The sequence below is a fragment of the Pyrgilauda ruficollis genome, unplaced genomic scaffold (assembly GCF_017590135.1).
Source record: "Pyrgilauda ruficollis isolate IOZ18807 unplaced genomic scaffold, ASM1759013v1 scaffold44, whole genome shotgun sequence".
Classification (NCBI taxonomy): domain Eukaryota; kingdom Metazoa; phylum Chordata; class Aves; order Passeriformes; family Passeridae; genus Pyrgilauda; species Pyrgilauda ruficollis.
Window position 1 is genome coordinate 2,348,643 of NW_024525934.1, and position 16,354 is coordinate 2,364,996.

General features: G+C 41.3%; 1 protein-coding gene across 8 annotated transcripts in view; it reads left to right on the top strand.

Annotated features, from left to right (window-relative positions):
* Window positions 1-10,222, top strand: part of MBNL2 (muscleblind like splicing regulator 2) — a 106,246-nt gene extending 96,024 nt beyond the window's left edge. For all 8 annotated transcript variants that reach the window (XM_041478244.1, XM_041478239.1, XM_041478246.1 and 5 more), the window contains one exon: window positions 7,270-10,222. In XM_041478244.1, coding sequence (XP_041334178.1) covers window positions 7,270-7,284 — 15 coding nt within the window. In that variant the 3' untranslated portion in view covers window positions 7,285-10,222. The remainder of the gene's footprint in view (window positions 1-7,269) is intronic.
* The last annotated feature ends 6,132 nt before the right edge of the window (window positions 10,223-16,354 follow it).

Consider the following 16,354-nt stretch of genomic DNA (forward strand, 5'->3'; position numbering starts at 1 on the left):
GATGTCCTTGTCTGGGATCCTGTCCTTTAAAATAATTGCATCTGGACATCTCTAGGTGCTCCAAGTACTTTCCCTTGAATTAAACAAAGATCATATTTTTATCTTGGTGTATGATTTATTGCCTACTAGAAATGCCAGTCTTTGGCATTGAGTGTGCAGTAGGCTGCACTGGAAATATCTATATATTTACTTTTGTTGATTGCATCTGTTGTGACTTTCACCTGGGTGCAAAAATTTGCTAACTTGCCTTCATTTTTGGTGCAATATTACCTGCCATGGCACACATTAGTATGCAGGACTGTTTATGTGAGAGTAATCAGATAAGAAGAAAATTAAGGAAGTGATAAGTAGTCAAAAGTCAGGAAGGTTAAGATTTCCTCAAAGAAGTTATGAGTATAGTGAGTTTTATAAAACTGACTCAAGGTCTTATGAGTAACCTTGATGAACATAAATTTGGTCCTTTTCTGTGTTCAGGTTTAGTTCTGGATGTTGTCTCCTGCTTTGAAGGGAGTCTGAACTGGAGTGCCAGGTCTTGGGAAAGGAGGGGTTTCAGAGTGGTGGTAACTGCTGAGGAGTCTGCAGATGTGCCAGCTGTGCTCTGTTTGCAGTGGTGCCTTCACCTAAAAAGGATGCTGTATGTGTATTGGCAGCCTCAAGTTGCATGATGTGGGCATACTTGGTGTCTAAAAGGAAAATGCAAAGCAGGTTTTGTTAAAAAAAAAAGGCTAAGCAAGGATATCAGGGTGGGGAGGTAACACCCCTGCAAGAGAAATAGGGGCACTTCCACGGATAATGCACAACTTGTGCTTGGCTTTCACTCATTTGTGCTCTCAGTTTCTCTGTACAAGCCTATTCTGGTAGTTTTTAAAATTCAAGAAGAGGAGGAAAGTTACCTAAAAGTAGGAAGTGAAAAATACAGATTATTGCAGTAGCTCAGACCTGCTGGGAGGTAAAATTGAGTGGCTATCCAAAACAGTCACTGTATGGGTGCTCCTAAAATACCACAGCAGTGGTTTTCTGACTTCTGTGTAGTCTATCTGCTGCCTCTGCAATGAGTTAAAAATAGATTTTGGTAGAATATATTAGTGTATATTATGATCAATTTTTAGCACTGCATTATTTATTACTTTAAAGAAGAATAAATAAAGCCAGATTGCTTTCATTTCTAAACTAACTAATCCTCTGGTTCTCCAGAGTGAGTAAATACTTATTAAGTTGAACTTAAATATTGTACATTATTACTTGAGTAAATACCTATTGAAGCTCATAAGCAAGCTAAGGAGTTGGCAGCACAAGTGGCTTTGGTCTCTTTTCTCAAGACTTTGTGACAATTAAGTGAGAAAAATGGTGCTGCTGAACCTTTGAACCCTTTGGGATCCCATAATTGCCTTGAACTTTTTTTTTAGCTCATCATGAAGAGCTGGATTCAGACAAGGTCTTTGTCAGCTTTATGACACTCTGATCAGACACTCCAACAGCTTGTGTCTGATGGAATGAAAATGTGCAAGCAGATGTGCTCACTTCAGCGTGGACATCTGACCCTCAGCCATTTCCAGAGGCATACTGTCAACATATGGGACAGGCAGAACTGGGCACACTGAGAAAAGAGAGGATGGCACAGGGCACCAGAATTACCGTGTGAGGGAATGTGCTATGAGAAAGGCAAGGAAAAAGGACCTCCAGCCCTCAGGAAACACCTGATGCCCCCATAATAGACCCTGTATGGGCAGGCAGCATCTGGGGCCCAGACATCTCACTTGCAGTGTCAAATCAGAGGTCAGCTTATTGATGACCAAAGTAGACAAATATATTGGGGCTGAACTGGATTAATGGGAAAGCAATAAGAGAAAATCCTCCTTCAGCCCTGGACTGAAGAGAGGACCATGGTTAGTGAATAAAACAAAGCACATATCCACTAAATGATAATATTCTGGAAATGAGAACGAGGTTTCAGGGGAGAAGGAGTAGCAAAGGAAAAAGTCCAGGCTGCATTTAATGCCAGCAGGAGTTGGAGCTGGCTCGGCTGTCAGTGGTCAAGACAGGGGCAAAACCTATCCCACGGGACAGTTGGTGGGAGCCCTGGTGCAGACAAGTAGAGTGTTTGGGATGGTGCTCCATGGAGGTGCTGCTGCAGAATTTGTGGGGGAAAGGAGGTGAAAAAGTCCATCTGTAAGGCTATGTAAAAATCAAATTAAGACCAGGCATAACTGATATAATAGAGATTACTTTCAGTAAGTGAACATTTGCTCATCTTCTTCCACTACTAATTAAAGAAAAATAAAAAAAGTTGTTTATTTTGAAGAAAAGGAACAAGGCACATACCACAAGAGAACATTCTAAGAGAAAATGAAAAATAAAGACATGGAGGCATTTCCCAAAGGCATGGGGAAATATAAATAGTCTTGGGTTCCTTGTCATAAGGAAGAAATACTTGGTGTTACTTTTATTTTTAGAAAGAGGGAGAAGTTATGAGACAGCCTGATATGAGCCGGCTGTCTGAAAATATCTGTCATTTTTAATGTATACCCCAGATATATCTGACCAGTCTGCTACTCATGTGAAAAACATGCAAACAGAAAATGTCACTGTGGAAGGGTTCATCTATCCTGACACAGGTGTTCAAAAGTTAAATACCTTGGTGCAAACTGTTCACCACAGACTTTCATTTGGTCGAGGGCAAAAAAGCATCATGAGTTGATAATCTGTCTCAAGCTAAAATAAGTTGCCTGAGGTAGCCTAGAAGATGTAAAATGGGTGACCGGCTGAGGCATTCGTGTCTGAAGTGCTCTGAGATAAATCTGTTTACAAGAAACTCCTGTTACTACATTGCTTTCAAAATGGAAGGCTGAGCAGACCAGAATGTTTGCTATGTCTGAGTTAATTTTTGGAGGGGTAAATGCTTTCCAATGCAGAGATCAAATAAAATCTGAGCATCTTATTAAAATATCTTAGAGTTTATAAAGCACACTGTATTTTGGAGTAATAATTTCAAAACTTCTGAAAAAGGAACATGTCAGTGGTAGATGCAAAGTCATGTTTTCCAGCTGATCCACTGTGACAGGTCTTTAGTTGAACAAGAGTTCATGTACACTGAATTCATGCAGAATGGTAAATTTTCTGTATTCATCATTGTATAATAAATCTGGAACTGGAAAATGAATTCAAGTCAAAGACTATAAAGAAGCTTTGTGAATTGTAGCTTCAAAACAGAAAATCTCAAGCCAAACAGTGTTCTTGTAATTCCTAGAACTTAGTCATGATTCTCTGTAATTTGGTCACTGTATCAAGTTAAAGCAGTAACCTGGGTGTCAGAAAAGAGTTCACAAAAATTGAATTTCTGCTTTAATTTAAAAAGACTTTCAATTTTACTTTTTGAGTCTTGAGGCAATGACTGATCACAGCCACCTTTGCTGGGTCTGTGGAACTCCCAAATCTATTTATCTGCGCTGGTAGTTGGTGAGAAGCTGAAACCATTGGCAGTAATATCTCTCTTGGTTGTCAGTCCCCTGGATGACACTGCAGAATTGTACCTTATGAGCAACCCTGAATTCAGGATGTTCTGTGTTGCACAAGGAGCTTAATCACCGCTATGATCACTCAGATGTCCTAAAGGTAAAGGTCTAAAAGAGGCATGCTCTGGTAGGAAAGAAAGTCTTGACATTTAGGAGCTGAAAATGTCACCTCTAAAGAGCTGGAAAAATTTGAGAAGCGAATTTAGAAAGTAGTTTGCAGAAATTTATGTTCACTCGTTGTGTTACTAGTTTCAGTGAGGTCTGTTAACTATCATTGGCACAGTGTGAATGATTTTAATCTAAAGGGTAGACAGCTTTCTGCCACTTCAAAAAGGTACCAAGAAAGAAGATGACGGAGAGGGTACCTTTGTCTGTGATTACCTCAAAAAATGCCCTTTTCTGTTATTAAATCTTCTGTGAGGAACTACTCAAGACTCTTAAGTGCCAGGCCATTTTGCTTATGCTGGAAATAGTCTTCTTATTAGATCTTTTACTGCAGGAGCAGAAGGTGTGTTTTCTGGCATGTCTGCATCCACACCTGTGGATCTTAACCATTCGGAGCATGAGAAAATGCATTCCCATGCTTGACCTGTCTTTGTATAATCTTGTTTTTTGGGGTTTTTTCTTATATATACTATGGTAAAAGTGTCATGACCTTGCATCCTGTTGCTGTGAAATATAATATTATAATAGTATCAGAGAAAATATGACAAGTCATATATATGTGCATTTGAGATGTAATTCTTCAAAGAGTGGTGAACATGAAGGTGGCTGGACCTATTTACAAGTAGCAAGGGAGTGCAGACTCTGTAGAAAGTGTTTGCAGGGATGTTCTTTCTGCAGTACAGCTTCTCCTTTTTCAGCATGCAAGTGATGGAGCAATTAGCAGCGATGCAGACTTAGATAACCTCTGCCTCCATCACAGTTTATTACTTCATTTGTAGATTAAACAGGAGAGGTTCACAGTGTGTTTTCCATGTAAAGTAGTTTAGCATTTTATGTTTCTCTGTCAGACACAGCAAAAAAAAAAAAAAAACAGTGCAGAAGCTGATGCCTGTGTATGTAGCTGTGGCAGAGTTGTGATATCTTTTGAGAAATAGGGTGTGAACATGTAATTAAAGACTACTGGAGACGTTTTATACTTTGTGGCTAAGGTTAAAAAAGAAATGTAGCTCCTCAGTTCTGCAACTCTGCACTGGAGAAGCTTGTTCTGAAAGAGAGACTTGAGGGTTTTTTCCTAGGAGGACTCCTACGTGTGCTCGAAATAGCTGGGTGCAACATGCCCTAGTTACGGCCCTTGTACAAGGGGCGGCACGTCGAGGATGCTGTGGTGGGAGCAAGCCAGCTCCACAGCCACTGGCAGCAGGAGAGGCATGGCAGCGAGAGCTCCAGCTGCTCCTCTGGCACCTGCAACCCATAAACAGGACAGCTTGCACAGAAAAGGAAAGTGTTCACGTTGTCTTCGCTGTTTTCCTGAGTTTTAACAGGAGGAGAGAAAAGGCAGGAATAGGGACACAGCAGTGAAGTCCTTACCTTGGGCTTTGCCACTCACCAGGGCAGGGAAGAGAAGGGGTCTCTGCTCTTTCACATTGCCCAGGACCCCTCTGTCCTGCCTGGCACACAGCAGGATGAGTGGCACTTGCGTTAATCACAGTGCCAGGAATTGTCCGACCATTTTCCTGAGAAACAGCCTGAGATTAGGCCCTCTGCCTTCTCTGTCACACATTTTGGGGGAACTGTGAGCACCAGTCTTGTGGGACTGTTTTTCCAAAGTGGGGCACAAGGGGCAGTTACTGTCTCTCTGTACTTGAGGGGAAAAAAGCTATAGGAAATGCAAGTTTATCCCCTCAAAAGTTGGCAGATGATGTAGTCAGCTGCAGTGTCTGAAGTTATGGGATTTTACTGAGTAAGTTTCAGGTTATGTACCATTAAGTGAGACTTTAGGATCCTTTAAATACACTTGTGTGATTATGGCTAACCCAGTGTAGCTAAAGCTGCTTTATTAATTACATTAATGTTGGGTTGTAACATGCTAAAAATACCAGTGCTGAAAATCTTGGTCATTTCTTATTTTCAGCATGGCTGTGTTCTTAATACGTATTGTCAAATCACCGTGCTGGAGCTGGACCAGGGTTATCACAGACAGGGCTTTATTATTTGAGCAAAGGTATTTCTTTGTTATTTCAAAAGGAAACAGAAGATAGGCGATAAGCTAACAAACTCACAATGGGTGGAAGTTCATTAAAAATATATGTCCTTGTTGTGTGCATGATGTATTTAGATGTTAAGTCCTTTGGAGCAGCAGGTGTTTGTACAGTGTCATTACAACAGGGCCTCACATGTCACCAGATTTCCAGAGCTGATGGCAATCAAAGATGGCTTTTTGGCTCGCTGGCAAGGTCGTTGGGGTCAGGGAGATGTGCTTGTGCACAGAGAGTGAGGCAGTGCAGCTGTGAGGAGCAGTGGGGGTGATGGGCAGGGGACGGGGACGAGCACCTGCCGTGCAGAGCTGAGTGTGTTTTGTTTCGGTGGTGTGTATGTCAGAGGTAGTATGTTGCTTAAGTTGCTTTCCAAACACCTTTTTTTCCCCCTCTTTTAATAGAAATATTGCATTAAGAAGTGGTCTAGCTTCATAATACACAAGTAGGTCCAAGTACTGTCGTGACTGCCTTGCATACCACCTGCAAATACAGCTTAAAAATATGCCAAGAGCCAAATGAAACAAGAAGAGCAGGCAATACACTTAATTCCTTGACTCGTGCTTAAGTCTGGAGCACAGGATAGCAATGGCATGAGTAAATATCACACCTCTGCCTTTTGATATTACTTTCACTGACAGCCATTTCAGGCAGGTGATGGAAATCTGAACCATTTTCCAATACTGTGAGCAGGTGGAGTTGGTTGCTGAGCACACTGTGCATTTAACCTTCGCAATATTGGAAGCACAAGTAAAATACACCTGTAAAATGATTGTTTCACCCTCCATTTGAGACAGCATGAAGGTAAAGCAGCAAGGTTAGTGACTAGTTAGGTGCACAGAGGTACCACTATGGTAATCCCTCTGGAATCCTTGCCATAAGGAAATGTGATGAAACCTCTCAAGTTCACTGATCTGCAGTTAATTTTTTTAGGGAATAAGCAGCTGCTAGAAATGCATTGAAAAGACACTTTTGCTTAGTGAAAACACCCAGCCCAGTACATCTTTCTCCTTGTTAGTGGCAAGGAGCCCTGCCTCCACTGTGTCCCCTGGTCATTCCTGACTTTCTGGGAGCACAGTGGGAGCTGGAGAATCGCCCCGGGCACAGATGCACTTTGAGCTCCTCCGGGGGGTGCAGGGCTTCCACCTCCACTGACAGGCAGGGCGCTGAGGGTGCACACCCTGCTTATGGCCAGGCCCTGGATTCAGCACTGCCCTGCAGTATTTTGAGACATAAAGTACCCCCTCTGCGTGTTCTCATGCACGTGTGTGCAGGGGGTGACAACCAGGTGTGTGAGACACAAACGCCAAAAGGCAGCCTGAGGACACGGGACGCTGTCCCACACAGGATGCTGTCCCATATTGTCCAACCTGGGGTACTGTCCCACACAGGACGCTGTCCCACAGGGGACGTTTTCCCACGCGGGGCACTGTCCCCCACGGGATGCTGTCCTGTGTGAGCTGTGCCTGAGCTCAGCTAGGCCAGCGCGGGCCGGCTGGGCGCACTGCTGTCCCCGCGTCACCTAAAAGCGCGATCACGCTTTCCCTTTCTCTCAACAGATAATCCTGAAATAGCCGGCAGGAGCGGAACGGAGTGTCACGAAGCCTCCCTGCGGACGGCCAAGCACGGCTACTGTACATACTACCCCGTCTCCTCCTCTCTAGAGTTGCCACAAACTGCATGCTAAGTCAAGAATTTGTTCTTATGGACAAATCAAAAACTCAAAAAAGCTAGTGCTGCTATGTCATATATGAATATTAAATATGGTATGCTTACTATACTCCAACCTAAAATAGTTAACTACCTGATACCAGCTGTGATGTTTCAAGACATAAAGGATAACATTTAGTTTTAAAGATTTTCTAAGCATAGTTTAATTATTGCAAATACTGTCGTTTCTCCATAACTACACCTAACGAAAATGGTCCAGATCAGTTAGTCTCGTGAGATTTTGTGTTTATGAATCTTTCGAGCTCAGCAATAATTGAATTGCATTGACTAAAAACTTTCCCCAGTTGCAGGTTTAATTCTCACCCAAACTATGATTCGGGGTTTTCTTCTCAGTTAAAAAAAAATCTTGGTTTTGCTCCCTTGGTGAGTTGATTCCAAGACAAAGGAGGTGAAACGCAGCCCGGTGTCCTGCACATCATCCTGCCAATCTGATATTTCTAGCCAGAAGTCCAAAGTAAAGCACAAAGTCTTTAGATGCACATGGTTGGTGTTTGACTTGTATGGAGAAGTTGCATTTGAATCATAGCAGAATAGCAGAAGAAAATTTTTAAAATTTTGCACAGTATGAACTTCATACCCCTTTCAATCCCCAAAAGAACAAAGTCTTGAGAATATTATTTTACGAGTATATTTATAATGTTTTTAAAATAGACTTTGCAGAAGTGCCTAAATTTTGTCACATCAGACTTGATGAAAGTGAGCCTGATGCCAACAGTCAAATCTCATCGGACGTGAATAATCTTTGAAACTCATAGTCAGGTTACCAAAAAGATCCAAGCTGTTAAGAAGTAATTTCTAGAAGTGTAAAATCAAACAGAACAAAAAAACCAAGACCAAACTAACAAAAGAAAAGGCAAAAAAAAAGAAAGGCTGTAGATGAAGAGATTGTATGATACTCTAATTTAATTAAAATTCAGTTGAGTCACTGAGACTTCATAGGTGACTTTAATCTAGTGTATTAACTGAACACTAAGAATGTAGAATGAGATTCAGTTTAATAAATCATTACTGTATTTGCATTTTTTTAAATTGGATTATAAGATTGTAACCAGATTAGAGTGGAGAAAAATAGTTCTTTTAATTGTTTTCCTTTAAAAACATATTTTATGTCACAAAAGTATGAAAATATCTTTAATACAATTATATACATGTTATATATACATACATACATATATATGGATGAAGCAGATTTTAATGTTGTTTACTTTTTTAAATACTTTGTTGATTTACAAGGTAATTATATATGTATAATTAAAATTTCATTTGTTTGATTTGAGATTTGTTTCAAGCACTATTGTACCAAATATTTCATATTTCACATTTTATATGTTGCACATGTATCACATAAATGACATAGTTTTTAAATTATTGTTTAAAAAAACAAGACAGCTGTTATAAGTGGATATTATGTATAATTGTTTGCAGCATAAGTTTTCTATGTGGACATTACTAGTGATTGCAGTATTTTAACTTAACCTCTTCAGATTGATTGTAAACTATTTTAAACTTTGGCAGCACTGCCTGTTCTGAACGACTGAAGGCACTAACCATATTATTATTTGTCTAGGAAATTATTTTCCAGGCTAAATCTTGTTTGTCCGATGTCTAATTACTATCTATTTATATATAAAGCTGGAGATTTGATCATCCGAAAGAAAAAAAATAATCACAATTTGGTTGTAAAATTAACATAGTGCTTGTAACGTTGCGTTAGTTTAATTTGTGGGAAAATAATGTATCTTAACTTGTTACTTTAGCAGTTAAGGTATCACCATTATATACTATTAAAACACTAATATTTGTAGACTTTCTCAGTCATTATAACTAGGTAGTTGACACTGCAACTTGCCTATATCTGTCAAAGTTGTTTTTATTTTTTTATAATAGTTAATTTAGGCATTTGGGTAGTTTATTGTATAATACTAAATGGTAAATTATCCATGTTTAAATATTTTATGTAGATAACTCTTCAAGACATCATTTTGTGTGAACTTTTTATGTTTCAAAATTACTGTTATTCTATGTTTTTTACAATTAATCCAATATTACTATTTTTTGCCCATGGATGACGAAGCTTCAGATACATCAGGTCTTTCATTCAGATAAACTGACAGACAAAAAGAGAAAATGTATTTTTAATAAGAGATCCACTTTCCGACTTTATGACTTTGTAATATTCCTGAAACTGTACAAGTACAAACCTATGCTAACAGTAAGGAGGCAATTACAGAGATGTGCAAATACGTGTACAACAGATTCTGCATTTTATTTATTTATAAAGTAATTTTATAGACTATTTCAAAATTTGGGAAGATCTAAAACTATTTTTCTGTATAAATATTATTTGCCAAAACTTTGTTTATATTTTAAAAAAAAGTCTAATGAAAATGATTAAATTTTAAATGCTTTGTTTAATTAAAAAAAAAATACAACAAGAAATGTAACCCCCTAAAAGAACCATGAGATGGGCCAACACGGAGACAGTGAATACTGTAGCTGGGACATGGTTTCAAGTGACTTGAGATGTCTCAGTGCTTATTTTCTTCAAAGGATACAGCACCTCACCAAAATACCTTTTTGTTTGCCTCTCTCATCCAGCATAATTGACGACAAGTACAATGAATATTTCAGTAACAGTTAAAAGAAACCCCTCCATTCACTCTTTTTCCAGCATATATAATTACTAGTGGTCTGTTAAATAGCCATTCTATTTCTGTTGTGACGTTAAATTCATTCACCCAATGTACAACCACTGAAATAAAAAGAAGCATTTTAAAATGAGAGCGGAGTCAGGGCGATCCTTTCTTGTGGCGCGCTCCGGGAAAGAGGGGCCTGGGGTAACAAAAAATAGGGATCTTTAAAAGCTGTGTATTTTTTAAATTTTATTTTTTCCTTAATTGCTTATTCAGGCAACAAATCCTTAAGTGCAGTCCCCAGGTGCAGGACATGCAGATGCTGTGTGAGGAAGCCCATGCCCTTCTCCTGCTGAGGATGCTGCGCCACAGGGCTCCAGCCTCCAAGGGCCATCCCGAGCCCCTCCCGCCCACCGCGCATGCCAGGGTGCAGGCAGGCACTGCTTATCCCGGGGGTGTGCCTCACAATTGCCTGACCATTGAGGGAATTTTTGGTGGCACATGCTTTGCGTCTTCTTTTCTTTCCTGCGTCTTGAAGAGTGTTTCACCAACAAATAATCCATGTTATCTGCTAGTTTCTCTGGAGAGAGCACTATCACAGAGGAGTTGTGTGCCCACAGGCAGGGATTGCATGGCAAACTAGTGACAGAGGAGGGATTAAATTAAACACTCTGGCTGGCAGCTCTGTGGTTACTTCACACTGCCTTCTCTGTTTTATTTTTTTTAAATGCTACTAAAGAAAGAAAATACAATTCCTGCAGAATCAAGAAGAGTTTGTGTCATAAAGCTGTCTACACTTCATCAGCACAGGGCTGGTTTGAAAGGAGCCCAAAGTCACAAGTGATGTGGAAAACCACCAGGTCAACCAATCCATTTGGATGTATCACAGGCGTACTGAGCCAGAAGCCTGCTGAGAATGAGTATGTGGGATGGAGAGGAGAAATAGGATGACTTGCAGGGGCAGGGAAGGACTGGAGCATTAGAGAGCTGCAAGGGCATTGTAGAGCAGAAGCAGCAAATTATTAAAATTCAGCTCCTAATGACTCAGGAGCGGGAAGCCCGTCTGTTGACACTTTCTGATGTTAAACCTCACCCTGGACAGTTGTCAACTGCCAAGAAGGGTCAACACGTGTCACTTTTCTTGTCTAAAAGCTGCTTTGTTTCTTGTCAAATTTGACACTTTCTTGGCATTGGAGAAGTGCTCATGGAAGCTGTGAGATTTCAGGGGCCACAGCACACCCACAGTGTCTGTACGTGTCCACATGCAGAGCGTCCTCCCTTCAGATAACATCAGACTTTCCAAAATGGAGCAAGTTATTTCTCAAGAAGAGAAATCTTTAGAAACCTTTGGTTTTCCCCCCTGAGCTTGACCATGCACCTCCCCTGGCCCCACATGAGGTAGCAACAGAGACTTATTCTCTGTTTTGCTTGGTTGTCAGTTCAAAAGTCTGAAGTAATCTGGGCACTGGGGTGTTCTCGCAATCCACTGGAATTAAAAGCATGAAACAAAAGGGGATGTGACATTTGAGGGATCAGAGACTGCTAGGATAGTTTTGCATGTTTGTATACAGCAAAGGAAGCCAAAACTGGTTGAACCTTGTTCATGATGCACTTTGAGAGTGACTCTTGTGCAAGTTACTGAAACAGCAACTGGGTTTTCTTTCTGAAAGAGTTGTTTCACTCCAGAAGAGAGCCCAGGAACAACCCAACATTTCTGTACTGCGGGTGACAATAGATAAAAGGACTCATGAGCAAGGTTCTCAACAGTGCAGGCATTGCATGTCCTGCTACTGACATTTATTGAATGAATTCATGGGACCAAAAAAAATACCTCACCTGGAATTGCTGAACACCTTCCTTGGCATCTGATCGTACGGTCATCTGAGCATACCATGCTCTTTATGCCTGCAATCAGTTCTCTAGCCAAGCCCTTTGTCCAGTAGCCTGCCTTTTTAATGTCGTATAATTGACAGTTCTGGAGGCTATTTTACATGGGTCAAGATGATATTTATTGCTGGAGTGGATGTATGTGAGAGCAAAATCACCTCAGCTGTTGCATTATTGCTGGTATGTAATGTATTCGAGCATAAAGGTATGCAATAGATAGTTTGATTATATGTGAATGGATAAATTATGGAAATGCATTCTAAAGTGTTATTCTTCTAATTCTGTAATTATAAAAACCATAGAAATTGTAGAAAATAAATTACATATTTAATTACATTAAAATACCTTCTGCTATACCAGGGGAAAAAATGCAATACTAAAAAATGGGAAAGGAAGGTATTGGTGGGAACAACTTACTCAGTGCTGGGTTGCAGTTGCATTATTTCCATCAAGGCTTCTTGCAATGTGAGGAAGACACTTGGCTTTATGACTTAGGAAAATCACTACAGGAAAGACGCCCTGCTCCTCTCATCTTCAAAGGGCTGGATTTGGATACTACCTTTAAGGAAAACAAATTCTGGTGACTGTCTTCCTTAGCCTTAATTGTCACAAAAGAGTCAAGGTGTGGCCTTTGTGGCTCCTCAGAGGGCCACCAGACCAAAGAGATGCCAGGATGTGGAGGTGGCGAGGGTGACCACAGTGGTGTGAGGTTCACCTTGTAGGAACAGCCCCCAGGGATGGCCATGCAGGTGCTGCCTGTGCTACACCGGAGCTGTGTTTGTATTTGCCATGACTGCCTCTCCTTCTCACACAGAGCGAGAAGGAAAAGTGCTTTTACTTCCTTGGGTTATGGTTGTAGCCACTGCACTGGATGCCAGTGGAGCACATCCAGAGATGCTAAAGTTGGTAGCTTACGGCACAGCTCAGGACTGTGTGAGCAAGTTTTTCACTCTTGGTTCACTCTTGGAAAACTGTTGGAGTGGGATCCAGCTTTCTGTCTGCATCTGTGGAGTTTCAAATGGGACACTGCAGAGTACCCACTTGGCCTAAAGCTGCTGCTATGGAGCAGCACAGGTCTGGGTGAGTATGTTAACTTAAGTCTGCCAGCCCCATGCAGGTGTCTCAGATACTGTACAACACCTTAGATGAATTTAGTCAATGAATCCTGCCTGTTTTCACAAAGGACAATGGTCATGCACAAGAAATCACAAAATCATGAGATTGACTGAAATTGTCTGATAGTTAAAAATCCTGATCTTCTCTGTAGGTATTTGGAGGATGTTCAGCTTGCATATTTAAGCTTTTTCTCTCCTACTATGATACCTAGAAATTCTTTTCATGTCACCTAACGTGTTCCTGCACTCACAGATGTAAATCTAGAGCAGTTCACAAAATTCTTGAGAAACTTGTGAAAATTTACAAGAGGAATTCAAGCAGTTCTTATGTCTTACCATGTTGTAGGGAGGAGTCACAACACACAGTAACCCTTTATGATGTGATATGATTTCTTCAGGCTTAACTTCCACATGGACTTTATTCAGTTAGTTACGCCAATGAAGGTGTGATGTTATCAGTACAACATAGGCTGAGTGCAGTTGCAATGGGACGGACTGTCCCTGTATGCAAATAAATTGCTCTGTTTAACATGTGAAATGACTGTACCCCACTCTAACCAAATGAGTTGTGTTGCTTTAATTTCTCTAAGTCTTGATAACAAGCTGTCTTAGGACAGGCGCTGGTAAAGCCTACACACATTCATTTCTAGGTTTAAGATGAATGATTATGAAAGGCAAGAGTCCTGTTTTGTGTCCTTCCTCGAGTGAGAGGGGCTCAAAAGAAAAGCTACATAAGCAACTCCAAGTGAAAGAGAACTCAAATGGAAAAAAGTGGTGAGCCTTAAGCCAGTTTCAGTGGACTTTCTAACTACAGAATGGGATAGAAAGTGTTTTCCTTTTCTGTTGACCTTAAAAGTGGCTACTTTATACCCATTCCCGAGGAAATAAATGAGGTTGAACTCTTCTAATAGAAAACCAATGCACTCCCCCACGAGTGTGAACTTTGCAGGAGCACTGGAGGAAGTCCCTGGGCTGACGGTACTGCCTGTTCTTCTGCTGTTATCTCAGAATTCATGGTAAGTGCTTCTGGGCAGCAATAGAAGCATGCTGGCAACTCCTGCTATGGCAAGGGACTTCTCATTTTATTTCCTTTTAATTAGATCATGGGAGAGGCTGGACTTCTTCAAGTCCAGTTTTGTCTGGAGTTGCAGGTATGTATGGGAACTTTGGTGTTTTTCTCACCAACTTGTTAGATTGCTTGTTCTGGGATGATGTGGACGTGTTGGAGTCAGTCCAGGGGAGGCCACGAAGATGGTCAGAGGGCTGGGGCACCTCTCCTATGAAGGCAGGCTGAAAAAGCTGGGGTGATTAATTGGAGAAGAGAAAGCTCCAGGGAGACCAGGGAGACCTTAGACCTTAGGTACCTTCCAGTACCTAAGGGAGGCCCGTAAGAAAGATGGGGACAGACTTTTTAGTAGGGCCTGTTGTGATGGGGCAAGGGATAATGGTTTTAAACTAAAAGAGGGTAGATTTAGATTAGATATAAGACAGAATTCTGGTTTTTACAATGAGGGTGACAAAAAACTCAAACAGGTTGCCCAGAGAAGTTGTGGATGCCCTATCCCTGGAAACATTCAAGGCCAGGTTGGATGACACTCTGAGCAACTTGGCTGAGTTGATAACAAGCTGCCCATGGCAGGGGGTTGGCCTAGATGACATTGAAAGGTCCCTCCCATCCGAAACCATTCTATGACTCTATACAGAGAGCCTATAAAGCAAATTAAGCCAAATTAAATCCAATTGTCAGCCAGCTTGGCACTTTCTTACTTACAGCCACTCTATTTGCCAGACGTAGCACAGTATGGATTGCCTGAACAGTGGCAACAGATTCTTCCTGAGCATCCTTTTCTGTGTGCAGGTAGAACAGAAATGTGCTTTTACCACACAAAAATTCAGGCCTTTTGCATTCAGCCCCAGGGTTCTTGTATAAGCAAATGGAGAGTGACTGAGGCTTTGCCAGAGGGTAACAACATTGAACTTCTAGGCAGAATTGCTTCTTCTGAAGCCTTCCCAGCCCTGCTGCCTACAGAAGTGCCTAGTGTGACCCCTCCTGCATCAAGATGGGGCAAACAGCAGGGTGCTGTTCATTCCAAATCCTGCCTCCAGCTCCTTCTTGCTCTGGCTTTCACCCGAGCTTGTCTTCTAAGCATACATGCACCATGGGAACTCCATGCCACCTGCTGGCTTCCGTGCCTTTATTTTTGTCTGAGGGTGGTTGTTTTTTTCAAACCATCTAGTTCCCCTTTTCTTCCTTCTCTAGACTCTAGAGATGATGTAGGCTTTTACAGCACCATGTGGCCAGGCAGCACGCTGTGGCCCTTGCACCACTGCAGGACTGTAATGGGTGCAATGAACTGATTCATCTTGCCCCCACAGATTGAGCACACTGCCTGAAGGATGAGGAGATGATTTAAGTGATCTGTTCTACAGTAATCAAACACCTTTCTACCACTTTCCACCACTACACATGCACATTAATGTGAATCCTTTACTGTTTAGAGAAACTTCAGGGGGAAAATGTCCTTTTCCTACTTCAGGGGGAGCATTAGCCAATCCTGTCTTAATTGATGCACAGAGACTTTTATCTCCACCCACCTGATTCTGCTGCCTTCCTTAGGAGATCCTTGCATCCAAATTAAGGGCCATGCTGTTCTTGACCATACAGAAAAGCGCCTTGCAAGATTATGGAAGCCTTTGTGAGTCAGTTCCAGTGGAATTGACCAAATGAACTTCATTTTCATAACTAAAGAAGGAAACCACAACAGTCTGAGCATTTAAAGCATCATTTAATTACAGATTTGTTTTGCATGGAAGGTAAGGTGGTGTAAGCCTTCCTAGAGAGGATCTGACTTCCATGAAGGCAATGTCTCATCTGTTCTGCCCAACATTCTATGGTCAGGAAGAAGACAAATGAAGCAGGCTGATTGCAAATGAGTCTCCACCTCAGCAGCAGAAGCAACTCTCTGCTTACTATTATTTGGCCAGAGAAGTCTTCCAGTCTTTCCCAGTGAATGCTGTTGACAGGAAAGGTTTTGATGAGAGCTCCTTGGGTATGATGGAAACCCCATGAAAAGCAGAAGGTCCAAAGCAGTGAGGGGACATCAGTTGGTGGAAGCCAAGTGCAGCATAATTATTATCTTATTTGCTTATCTGCTCCATCTACATCAGATGTTCACTCTAAAAGGCATTCCACCTTCCATCTTGATGGAAAGGACTTCCTTTTAGACCGGGCATTTGGGAGTTTTACATCATTTCTTATTAGTTTCCTCTCCCTTTGT